Consider the following 13,084-nt stretch of genomic DNA (forward strand, 5'->3'; position numbering starts at 1 on the left):
ACTTGGTTTTCTATGCAAAAATATCTGGAATAAGGACTAACACATGCAGGGATCTAAAGGGATAAGACAATTGCCAATAAATTATACATCTCCAATGATGATCCACGAAATTACCCCTTCTATAGATTGCAATTGTTTGTTGAAACGATTTAACAGTTAACTTAATGAATCTACCGATAAATCTTAAACATTTTCCTGTATTTTAACAAATTTACCAAAAACTTTGTTACGACTTTTATACATTTATGTAAATTCTTTTATTTAGTTCTGACACTCTACAAGTCTTTATATTCGTTTGTCCTACCGTTTCAGAGCTTCGTTATTATTGATGTTGTCATCCTTATTCTTATAACTTTCTCCTTACTTGAAACAACTGTATCAATCTGTTTAGGATGTGTGTGCACGTAGGTGAAGAAATATAACAAGGACAGAAATCCAAGTGTTGATAGAATCGCTGCTATTGCGTTGATCTCTGAAATATCGATTATTAATATATATAAAAACAGCCAAGCTAACATAAAATTAGTATTTTTATAAAAATCCAGGGCTTGGCAGCCGTGCATCAGCTTCAAATTTGTACCTGATTGAGCGAAAAAGAAATTCGAAATAATGGATTGGTTGTTTAGGAACAGGTTTAAATAACCAGCTTAATTTTAAACTTAGTTAAAGGCTTATGCACCGCTGCCGAGCCCTGATAAAAACAGGATATAATAGACAATAGACGATAAATTAATGTAGATTGTTTATCCCCAATGATGATAAACAGAATTTTCCTTATTGTGGATTTGAATTAATGTTGAAAATTTAAGAAAATAGTTTTTTGAAACCTATAAAGATTTCCAAAAGTAATAATAATGATTTACAGTCCAATGTCCTCTCCCTCCCATGTTCAATCAAATGGGATGGTTGTCTGATAGGTGTTCAATTACCTAATGCCTGGATGTTAAAGTGCTTGCAATAGCTAAATGACCCGAAACCTGTGCTATTTGCCAACAAGCAATAGATCTCAATGAGTATTACTTTTCCAGTATGACTTCGAAACGGATTAATATCCGGTGGATTAGAACCGGTTCTCAGCCATACTGAGAAATTATTCATACCCTTAAAGCGAACAAAACAAACTGTTTTTTATAATTTTTCATATTAATATCCACGGAAAGCTGGATATGGCAAGATATATACAAAACTTCCTATTCAAATATTATACCTGGAACCCTGAGGTATGGCCAGGTGGCCCAGGAATACAGAACTTCCTATTCAAATATTGTACCTGGAACCCTGAGGTATGGCCAGTTGGCCCAGGGATACAGAACTTCCTATTTAAATATTATACCTGGAACCCTGAGGTATGGCCAGGTGGCCCAGGGGTACAGAACTTCCTATTTAAATATTATACCTGGAACCCTGAGGTATGGCCAAGTGGCCCAGGGGTACAGAACTTCCTATTTAAATATTATACCTGGAACCCTGAGGTATGGCCAGGTGGCCCAGGGGTACAGAACTTCTTATTCAAATATTATACCTGGAACTCTGAGGTATGGCCAGGTGGCCCAAGGATACAGAACTTCTTATTCAAATATTATACCTGGAACTCTGAGGTATGGCCAGGTGGCCCAAGGATACAGAACTTCCTATTTAAATATTATACCTGGAACCCTGGGTATGGCCAGGTGGCCCAGGGGTACAGAAATTCTTATTCAAATATTATACCTGGAACTCTGAGGTACGGCCAGGTTGCCCAGGGGTACAGAATCTCCTGGCCCTCCTGCTGGTTGATCACTACCTTGGAATCCAAAATGGAGAGGATTGAGGTGGGTGCTACAAAAGCAACTAAAATAGGTTTAATTTTGTATAATTAGATAAGTATTTTTGTAAAAAATATTTTAATTGAGTTTATATTTGACATCTTAAGAATGCAGATAGATAGATAGATAGATAGATAGATAGATAGATAGATAGATAGATAGATAGATAGATAGATAGATAGATAGATAGATAGATAGATAGATAGATAGATAGATAGATAGATAGATAGATAGATAGATAGATAGATATATAGATAGATAGATAGATAGATAGATAGATAGATATATAGATAGATAGATAGATAGATAGATAGATACATAGATACATAGATAGATAGATAGATACCCAGCCGACAAATTTGCGAAATTTTCGCCAACTTTCGCAAATAAATTGCGAAAAAATGGCGAATTCGCGAAATATTTGCGATTATATGTTGCGAAAATCAGCGAAAGTTTGAAAAATCGCATATTTTGCGAAACCTTGCGAAATCACGACAAAACATGCAAAAAAAAATTTGCGAAAATGTGCGAAAATGCTTTTTTTTGGCGAATTTTTTTGGGTTGCTAAAATATACAAAATCGCAAAAAAAATTTAATAAAAGTTGCAAATTCGCAATAAATCTTAAAATGTGCTAAAACTTGCTAATTCTCTTAAAATGAAAACTTCCAAATTACCTATCTTGCTAATAATTGCTAATGATTGCAATTTAGCACTAATTAGATTTATTCCCAATCTTGCTAATTAGCAAGTTTTAGAAAATTTTGAGATATAGTGCGATTTTGCAACTTTTATCTTAGCTTTATATTTGCGATTTTGCATACTTTATCAACCTTAAAAATTTGCCAAAAAAAAAACTTTTTCGCTTATTTTCTCCCTAATTTTTATAATTTATAATCTTGCTAATTAGCTAGTTTATCACATTTTGAGATTTAGTGCGATTTTGTATATTTTTGCCAAATTTTTCAAAATTCCCAATCTTAATTAGCAAGTTTAGCATATGAGATTAAGTGCGATTTTGCATATTTTCGCCAATTTTTGAAAATTTTCAATCTTAAGCTAATTAGCAAGTTTAGCATATGAGATTAAGTGCGATTTTGCATATTTTTGCAAATTGTTGAAAATTTTTAAGCTAGCTAATTAGCAAGTTAAGCATATGAGAATTAGTGAGATTTTGCATATTTTTGCCAATTTTTTTAATTTTCAATCTTGCTAATTAGCAAGTTTAGCATATGAGATTTTGTGCGATTTTGCATATTTTTGCCAATTTTTGAAAATTTTCAATCTTAAGCTAGTTAGCAAGTTTAGCATATGAGATTAAGTGCAATTTTGCATATTTTTGCCAATTTTTGAAAATTTTCAAGCTAGCTAATTAGCAAGTTAAGCATATGAGATTTAGTGCGATTTTGCATATTTTTGCCAATTTTTTTAATTTTCAATCTTGCTAATTAGCAAGTTTAGCATATGAGATTTTGTGCGATTTTGCATATTTTCGCCAATTTTTTAAAATTTTTAATCTTGCTAATTAGCAAGTTTAGCATATGAGATTTTGTGCAATTTTGCATATTTTCGCCAATTTTTGAAAATTTTCAAGCTAGCTAATTAGCAAGTTAAGCATATGAGATTTAGTGCGATTTTGCATATTTTTGCCAATTTTTTTAATTTTCAATCTTGCTAATTAGCAAGTTTAGCATATGAGATTTTGTGCGATTTTGCATATTTTCGCCAATTTTTTAAAATTTTTAATCTTGCTAATTAGCAAGTTTAGCAAATGAGATTTAGTGCAATTTTGCATATTTTCGCCAATTTTTTAAAATTTTCAATCTTGCTAATTAGCAAGTTTAGCATATGAGATTTAGTGCAATTTTGCATATTTTCGCCAATTTTTAAATTTTTTTTAAAATTTTCAATCTTGTTAATTAGCAAGTTTAGCATATGAGATTTAGTGCAATTTTGCATATTTTCGCCAATTTTTTTAAATTTTCAATCTTGCTAATTAGCAAGTTTAGCAAATGAGATTTAGTGCAATTTTGCATATTTTCATCAATTTTTTAAAATTTTCATCAATTTTTTAAAATTTTCATCAATTTTTTAAAATTTTCAATCTTGCTAATTAGCAAGTTTAGCATATGAGATTTAGTGCGATTTTGAATATTTTCGCCAATTTTTTTAAATTCCCAATTTTGCTAATTAGCAAGTTTAGCATATGAGATTTAGTGTGATTTTGCATATTTTAGCCAAATTTTTTTAAGTTCCCAATTTCCCTAATTAGCAAGTTTAGCATATAAGATTTAGTGCAATTTTGCATATTTTCGCCAATTTTTTAAAATTTTCAATCTAGCTAATTAGCATACATATACATATATTAAAAACGCCTAAAAAAAAAGTTTTTCTAAAAAGTAAGAGACACCTAGCGGCAAATATTTGAACTATATAAAGTAAAAATTTGTTTAACTCTATTTTAAATGTGCAATGGAAAAGACAGCTCTCCACAATTTTATACAAAGGGAGGGAGGGGACATTGGGCTGTTTTTTACACTAGTCCCCAAAGTTTTAGTATTGTTCCTTGGCTTAACAACTTTAGGGACTTTATTGAATTTTCATTGGTTGTGTTATTAAGTTGAGTATTTAAACATTTCAATCACGAAAACTAATCTACAGAAGAGGTAATTTTGTGTGTCACCATTGAGGATATGCAAATCCATTTAGATTTTATTGAGAACATTTCCCGTTAGATAGACAATTGATGTTTTTTGGGTATTAATAGGGATGATGTGAATTGTCTTTCTTATATACCCATTATTTAGTTCAAAGATGAAAACGCACGAGCATTGTTGGTCAAATATGCGCACTAGACCAATAACAGTTACATGAGGTGCATGTGAGAGCATATGAGCGGTCAAACTGGAAACGTAATAAACAGGGAGGGATTGGGGATTGGAATTCAAAATATGCTGCTACCCAAATTTTATAAAACGTTTGCTCATTTTGGTTGGCTTTTAAAAGTTGGATACTTTTCTAAAATTTATATAAATATTTATCTCAAACTAAATCAAATACAGGATGCCTAACATTTGAAAATTAAAAAAACAGTGGTGCTTCGCTGATAACTTTGTGTTTGTTCGTTAAGATCTCGGTAATCATTAAACTGATTAAGTAATTCATTTTAGGGAAGCTTCCATAGGTCCGTTTTTAAGCAATTTTAGTTTATCATCTTATCTTGTTTATCAACATTGGGAATGTATGTATATCAATTTATGATCCTCGGCCTCTCAGGGCTAATTAATTTTATCTTATAATTGTACATTATAATATCCGCGAAAAGCTGTTTATAATACGATGTTAGCTTATGAAATAAAATCTTTATGTTTTTTCTTCCAATATGTGAATAATATTCAAAAAGATGCATATTTTGTTTTATAAGTTGACCTCTAACTCATCAAAAAAAGTTGATTTTTAACTTTTACCTGTACAGAGACCACCTGGAGGCCTGGAGCTCCGGAAACTGGAGGACTATCCAAAAAATCTTAAAACTTGGGAAATTCATCATATAAGAATGATTTTACGTATGTAACATAAGTTGTGTATAGAGAGAGATAGTTGTGTATGTATATTTATATATTTTTAAAAGCGAAGCTTTTCTATAATTAGGGTAGGTCCGTCCGTCCGTACGTCCGTCCGAGATAGATAGCATTTATTCGTTAATTTAGGCAGGTTAGAATTGTCCTATCGATTTCAAATTTTGCATGATGATTCCTGTAGTAGTTGGGTACGATTTAGAAAGCGTAGCAACTCTATAATCATTACCAGAATGTCCGTACGTCCATTTTAAACATGTCGATTTTTCTACTTTTTTAACAACAAATTTTTATGTGATCTAGTTATCCGTTTGATCTGATTTTTTGTATATTGATTCATGGGACAACAAGGAACAATAGTATAAGCGACACAACTCTATAATCAAGTTCTAAAAATGTAAGTATGTCCAGAAACATTATCCCGTATCAAGCAGTTTTTGAACAAATTTACTTACAATTTTGCTTCGACTGTTTCGATTCTTTTATATTCTGATTATTCAGTTCAGACACTATACAAGTGTTAATGTCCGTTTGTCCTACCGTTTCAGTGCTTCACTTTTATGGATGTTGTCATCCTTGTTAAAGAGCAATTGAAAATTTAATGCAAACTCAGGGATCTAAAGTGATAAGACATTGAATGACAAAATTACCCCTTATATTATCAAAATTAGTGGCTGAAACGTTTGAACACTTAACTTAATTAACCAACCAATCAAAATTCTCCAAAGAAAAAAAATATTACTATAAATATTATAAAACTTTGGGGACTAGTACATTAAACAGCCCATTGTCCCCTCTTTCTCTTCAAACTTTTCCAACAAATAATCTAATTGTTCATAAGGGGTAATTGTCAAAAAAAAATCAATCTTTTATCTTTTATAAGAGCCGAGAAAATCACGTTTCCCCCAAACTAAGACAGACGGACATTTCAAATTATAGAGTAGCTTCGCTACTGATAAAAAAAAACAATAAATATCAGAGAGAGAGAAAGGGGACAATGGTTATATTACACTGGTCCCCAAAGTTTTACAATAACGTTTTCTTATCGGTTGACTTAAAAACTTTGGGGACTTTAGTGAATTTTGATAAGTTGGTTTATTAAGTTGAGTGTTCAAACTTTTAAACCACAAATTTTTAATCTACAGAAGGGGTAATTTTGTATATCAATTTATCGGCCATTTTCCTATCCCTGTATAACATACACTTAATCATAGAATAGTTGCATTTATTCAATTGTTCATTAAAATTTTTCCAGTTTGGCTTAAAAACTGACTATTATCCCCTTGATTAGAACCGGTTCTATGTTCTGAAGCTTAAGATCTCAATAACTACTGAACCGATTGGGCTTTCTATTTTAGGTAAGCTTAATATTTGTCTTGTGATAGTTTTAGGCTATTTCATTTTAAGTCGTGGATTGGTTTTAGGCTATTCTATTTTAAGTCTTGGGAAGGTTTTAGGCTTTTTAACTCTCCCCTTTGAATACAGAGCCACTAGAAGCTAGGGGCGTAACCGCTAGTATTATTACATGGATTTTACACAAGATTATCATGTTCTTTAATAAATTGAAACTATTAGCTGGCTAAAAGAACAAACGCTCTTATCCACCCACTTTACCCCACCCCTCCCCTCCTACTGGAAGAACAAACTAACAAATAAATGATATTCAAGTTAGTGAACCATTCAATGAAAATTCAATAAAAGTAACTTATATAGTTAAAAATTTTCTAAGTTGTACCTACGTACTACAGGAATCACCTTGCAAAGTTTTAAATCGGTGGGACAATTCTAACCTGCCTAAATTGACGAAAAATATGACAATTCTAACTACTTAAATCTATAATACAAAGTAGAACGATGTCTGTCTGTCCGTCTGAAGCTTAAGATCTCAGTAACCACTGAACCGTTTGGGCTCTACTCTTCAGAGAATATACCAACTGGTCCTGAGATGGTTTTAAGCTATTTTCTTGGGGGGTGGGACACCTTCACCGAATGAAAAATCAGGTTAATCAAACATCTTGGTGCAAAGCCCCTAGAGGCTTTATATATCTATAATACAAAGTAGAACGATGTCTGTCCGTCTGTCTGTCCGTCTGTCCGTCTGTCCGTCTGAAGCTTAAGATCTCGGTAACCGCTGAACCGAATGGGCTCTACTCTTCAGGGAATATACCTACTGGTCCTGTGGTGGTTTTAAGCTATTTTCTTGGGGGGTGGGACACCCCCAACCCCCCCAAAAATGAAAATTTACCCCCCCCAAAAAAATACTCCTGGTGCTGCTGGTGCAGCTGGTGCTGCTGGTGCAGGTGGTGCAGCTGGTGCTGCTGGTGCTGGTGCAGAAAATTATTTTTTTCTAGGGGCAAAGCCCCTAGAGGCTAGGGGCGAAGCCGCTAGTCCTATATAAAGTAGTAAGCTTTTTTTGTCTGTCCCGAAGGATCTCGCTAACCGCTAAACTGATATTGTTCCCCTTTACAGTGAAGCTTCTTATAGGTCCTGGTAAGGTTTTAAACTATTTTTGGAGAGGGTGTCTTCACTTCCCTCCTCCCAAAAAAAAGAAAATAGGTTGAAATCTTTATTTTCATCAAATCCTAAAAGGAATAGATTATTTCATCGTTAGATGGTTGTCCGCGGATAGTAAAATGAAAACTTGTAAGATTAACTCCAGTGTTATTGATTTTATTTTACCCTATGCGGAAAAGTGTTTATTGTGATACATGACCCAAGAACCGGTTCTAATCCAGCATAAATTTATCAGATTCAATACCATACCGGTTAAATATTTGTCTGTTCTTGTATATGGAAATTTACGGATAATTAAAATTGACATTGAATTTGAAATTCACTTAATATAAGGTGTAGAAAACAGGGATCTAAAGGGATAGGACAATGGCAAATGAATTCATGTACATCCTCAATGATGACACACAAAATTACCCCTTCTGTAGATTAGAATTAGTGATTGAAATGTCTGAGCACTTAACTTATTAAGGCAACCAATAAAAGTTCAATAAAAGTCCCCAAAGTTGTAAATCCAACGAAAAATACTAAGACTTTGGGGACTAGTGTAAAAAACAATGTCCGCTCCCTCCCTGTGTATAAAATTGTGGCGAGTTGTTTTTATATTTTTTCAATTTGCCATTTACATTGGATTTCAACAAATTTATACTTCATATAGTTTTAATTTTTGCCGCTAGATGTCTCTAACATTTTAGAAAATCATAATTTTTTTTGGTATTTTTGATATAAGTATGGTTGTTTAAAAATTAAATAAGTATATCATATTTATAATAATTTTCTTTCTCATTTTTTTCCGGTATTTTGAAATTTTTTGTAAGGAAGAATAACAAAATCTGAACAACAGACAACAGTATACAAAATTTGAAAATTTTCAGCATACGATGGAAAGTATTATAGCCTTTATCACCTAAGAATAAGTATATGAGATTCTCATTACTTAACTTCTGAACCAGAGGCTAAAGTTAAGCATATCTCAAGTAAAGTAATATGAATCCGCCAATGTTTGCAAGGAAGATTAGAAAAACATTGGCGAATTTGCAATACTTCTTGAGCCAGAGCTTACAATGTTTAGTTGAAATATGACGTAAAATTTGGTGAAAAATCTGCAATTAAACATACGGATCCGCTGGGTAGATTTAGATTAGGAGAATGACTGCTAATTTGCAATGATACGTAAGCTAGAGCTATAATAATAGCCGCGAAAATAAATAGACAAAATTCGCGAATTAGCAAGAATTTGGAGGGAATAAAATAGAGAAAAGCCGCAAATTCGCAATTATTTTGAGGAAAAAAGAGAATAGCCGCAAAAATAAAAAGATAAAAGTCGCGAATTTGCAAGAATTTTGAGGAAAAATATAGAGAATATCCCCGAATTTGCAAGGATTTCTTGAAAAAAAGCCGCGAATTCGCTAGTTTTATCTGCGATTTTTTTGCGATTTATAAAAGGCGAATTTATTAAAGGTGATGACAAAGAATCGCAAATATTTTGCGAAAAATGCTAATTCGCGAATTTTCTCTATTTTTTTTCGCTAAAAATTAGCGAATTTGCATATTTTCGTTCTCTCAAAAATCTAATTAACACAGTCGCAATTATTAGCAACTTTTAGCTTGCTAATTCACAATTTTTAGCAACTTTTAGCTTGCTAATTCGCAATTTTTAGCCTTTACATTTCGCAAAATTTTCGCGAATTCGAAATTTTTCGCAAAAAATACAAAAATTTTGCTAAAAACTGCTAATTCGGCTTTAATCCCTTGCTAAAGTTCGCGATTTTGCCTGGCGAAATCGCAAATTTGTCCGCTGGGTAGATAGATAGATAGATAGATAGATAGATAGATAGATAGATAGATAGATAAATAGATAGATAGATAGATAGATAGATATATAGATAGATAGATAGATAGATAGATAGATGGATAGATGGATAGATAGATAGATAGATAGATAGATAGATAGATAGATAGATAGATAAATAGATAGATAATGTATACCTGAATACCCAGAAGAGATAACAATGTATTGTCCCAGGTTGATGTTTATGATTGTTCTTGTAAATGTAGATGGTTTCAATATGTTCAACTCCTCAGATACTAAATTTGTATGGCAAAATTTAGGATTATTTTGTAGCTGGAAAAATTGTCTCAAAAAATCAGCCTTGTTACGTCATAAAAATGAGGGATTTTCCATCTCTTTTTCAGGGGTTTTTCCCGCCACTTCTCCTCTCATCTCCCTCATTTTTATTACGTCACATGGCTGATTTCTTTTGAAAATTTGTCCTGCTACATCAATTTAGAAAAAGTAGGATTGAATATTTCACTATTAGTATTATTACATACTGTTTCATTTTTTGGTAGCAAAGTTACTCTATAATTGACTTTGTCTGTCTGTCTGTCAGTAAGTAAGACCGTAATTCTAAGGGAGAAATGTATACAGCTGAAATATCTAGTGATGATTCTTCAACATGTGCGCATTTATTTAAACAGTGTTTTGTACGTCTGTCTGTCAGTCAGTATGCTTCAAGAGTCATAATAAACCTTATCTTTTTAAAGGTTTCGTGATTTATTTTAATTTATGTATACTATCTATTTTTCTATTATACAATTCAACATCTGTTCTATGACTAATTATGTCCGTTTGCTCTCTCCATGATCTGTTTAGTTTCACTACATGTTTTTGTTTATGTTGTCATCCTTGTTCATCTGCTAATTAATTATGCCATAACCTTTGTCTTCAATAGAATCATCATCATCAGCATCACTTTCATAATCCTCATATGATTCTTGGCTAGCAACTACTGCAGCTGCTTTGTTAGGCGCAGCAGTTGCTTCTATTTTATTTTCCTCATTCTCCTCATAATATTCGTCATCATCAAAATACGAAATTTTTTTTAATTTTAATTCGGAAGATGAAAATTTTCTTTCGCCCGAATAGTTATCATCAAAATAGGATATTTTATCTTGTAAGAAATTTGGTTTCTGGCCCTTGCGTCGCTTTTTTATGGTTTTAGCTGGTTGTTGGTCGACGTTTATGATGTTTTGTTGTTGTGAGCTAGTGTCGTCGACTTGGGTTATTCGTTGCATTACAGCCATGCATTTACCTTTTTCATACAATGTGATTAATATGTGATTACAAGTATTTTGAAATAAATCAATTTTAGGGTCAGGTTTTAACGATCTTGAACGTTTTCTAAATCGCACCTGGAAAAAATATCCCCAACCCTTAAATTATTTATTTTGCTTCTCTTTTAAAACACAAAGATTAATAAATGGTGTGGGTGACCTCTCCCCCTCTACTAGAGGGCCTCTAGGGGCACAACTATTGACAATTAATTTATTAAGAATGAAAGTTACTCCAATTAACCCGTATAATAAAGTCAAATGAGATTTGTGTGCCTGTACCGAAGGATCTCGCTAACCGCTGAACCAATATTGTTTTCATTTACAGTGTAGCTTCTAATAGGTTATGGGAAGGTTTTTAGCTATTTTGGGGGAAGGTACCACCAACCTCCCAAGGGAGATCTCCTAGCGAATATTTTTGGTAAAAATCTAATCTTAACATAGATTGAAAAGAAAACATTTTACGTGCCCCTTGAGGCCTCTAGGGGCGTAGCTGCTAGCTTATAAATAAAATCACATTGCCTTTAAGGTCTTCCCAAACAAGACCATCCACATCCAAAGTTCCGTCTCCTTGACCAATAATATAGGCAATCTTAACAGCCTCCACGTTTCCTTCCAGATCTTGGCATCTATCTTTACCTGATAAAATTAGAAACAAGTATGACAAAATCTATTAAACTGACAGACAAACGAAAATTGAAATATATAAAGATTTAAGTCTATTTAAAATTTATCTCAAAATAACTTTTACAGAATAAGGAGTAGATTATTAGGGTATAGTCCCTTACGTGGTAATGCCTCCTAAGGGGTGTTTCGTCGTATTTTTACAGTAGATTTTCTCCTTTTTCTAGCACCTGCGGGGGACTCTAACCCTGTGGGTTAACCACCTAATCTAATATAACCTAACCTAACCTAAATTAACCTTTCTAAAGCTTCTGTGAAAATACGACGAAACGCCCCTTAAGAGGCGTTGCCGCGAAAGGGACTAAACCGATTATTACAACATACTTAAATTTAAGACTTAATTAAAAATATTTTTTGGCCTACAAACTGTTACAGTACTAGGAATCAGATAAAAGAGGATAATTATATTATCATATAAAATATTGTTGTCAAAAACGTAAAAAAAATCTAGATGTTTTAAATGGACTTTCTGGTAATGAGTATAGACTTGCTACGCTTTCTAAGTTTTACCCAACTATTACAGGAATCATCAAGTTTGGATTTGATATAGTATGCCCCCTTCAACAACCTGAGCTATCCGTTACGGTCTTACAGACCAACTAAAATACAGCAAGACCTCGCGTTTAAAATGAAAATTCAGGGTTTATCAGTAGGTATGTGCTTTTGTCCTTCAGAAACAGTTTCATTTGATCTGAGGTGGATTCTTTTTAAAAATTAGGGTCGCTGTATCGCTAGTGGGGCAAAATTGTTTTTGTGAAAAATCCTCCAAAACCACGTAAAAAATCTACAAAAATTAAATTAAATCTTAATAACCATTTATGATTTTATTCAATTTTTGTAGATTTTTTTATGTGATGCAGCGATCCAGCGATGCAGCGATCCTAACTTTTTAAAGAATCCACCTCTGATCTGAATATAATCAATATATTAGGGCAAAAATCTTTGTAAAACCTGAAATGAGCCAAACTTCTGGAAGGGCATTGTCATTTCTGAACAAATCCTTGGTTCTTGTCTGAAATTGGCAGAGTAGCCGCACTTTATCAAACTCTGTCCGCTCAACTGTCAGGTTTACCAGTGACTGGCCGTCCCTGTCGACACACATAGATTAGTAAATCAGGGATCTAAAGGGATAAGGCAAATTAATGTACTTCCCTACTGATGATACACAAAATTTACCCTTCTGTAGATTTCAATTAGTGGTTGAAACGTTTGAACACTCAACAAACAAAATCAAAATTAAAAATAGTCCCCAAAGTTGTTGGGCCAGTGAGTAAGCAACGCTATTATAAAAACTTTGGGAACTAGTGTAATTAACAGCCCTACCTGTGTATAAATACATTTCTCGTATTCATTCGAATCCGGTGGATAGGAACCGGTTCTCATGAATACGAAAA

The 13,084-nt window shown here is 32.9% G+C and overlaps 1 protein-coding gene across 1 annotated transcript in view; it reads right to left on the reverse strand.

Annotated features, from left to right (window-relative positions):
• The window catches only part of LOC145312622 (uncharacterized), a 29,095-nt gene extending 16,284 nt beyond the window's left edge, over window positions 1-12,811 (reverse strand). Inside the window, exons 1-6 of the mRNA XM_080151882.1 lie at window positions 12,642-12,811; window positions 11,529-11,645; window positions 10,613-10,987; window positions 9,882-9,980; window positions 1,711-1,830; window positions 365-472 (exon numbers count right to left, since the gene is read on the reverse strand). Coding sequence (XP_080008008.1) covers window positions 365-472; window positions 1,711-1,830; window positions 9,882-9,980; window positions 10,613-10,987; window positions 11,529-11,645; window positions 12,642-12,792 — 970 coding nt within the window. The 5' untranslated portion in view covers window positions 12,793-12,811. The remainder of the gene's footprint in view (window positions 1-364; window positions 473-1,710; window positions 1,831-9,881; window positions 9,981-10,612; window positions 10,988-11,528; window positions 11,646-12,641) is intronic.
• Window positions 12,812-13,084: the final 273 nt, after the last annotated feature.

Source organism: Acartia tonsa, chromosome 2 (genome assembly GCF_053477335.1).
Source record: "Acartia tonsa isolate MP-2025a chromosome 2, ASM5347733v1, whole genome shotgun sequence".
NCBI classification, from domain to species: Eukaryota; Metazoa; Arthropoda; class Copepoda; order Calanoida; family Acartiidae; genus Acartia; species Acartia tonsa.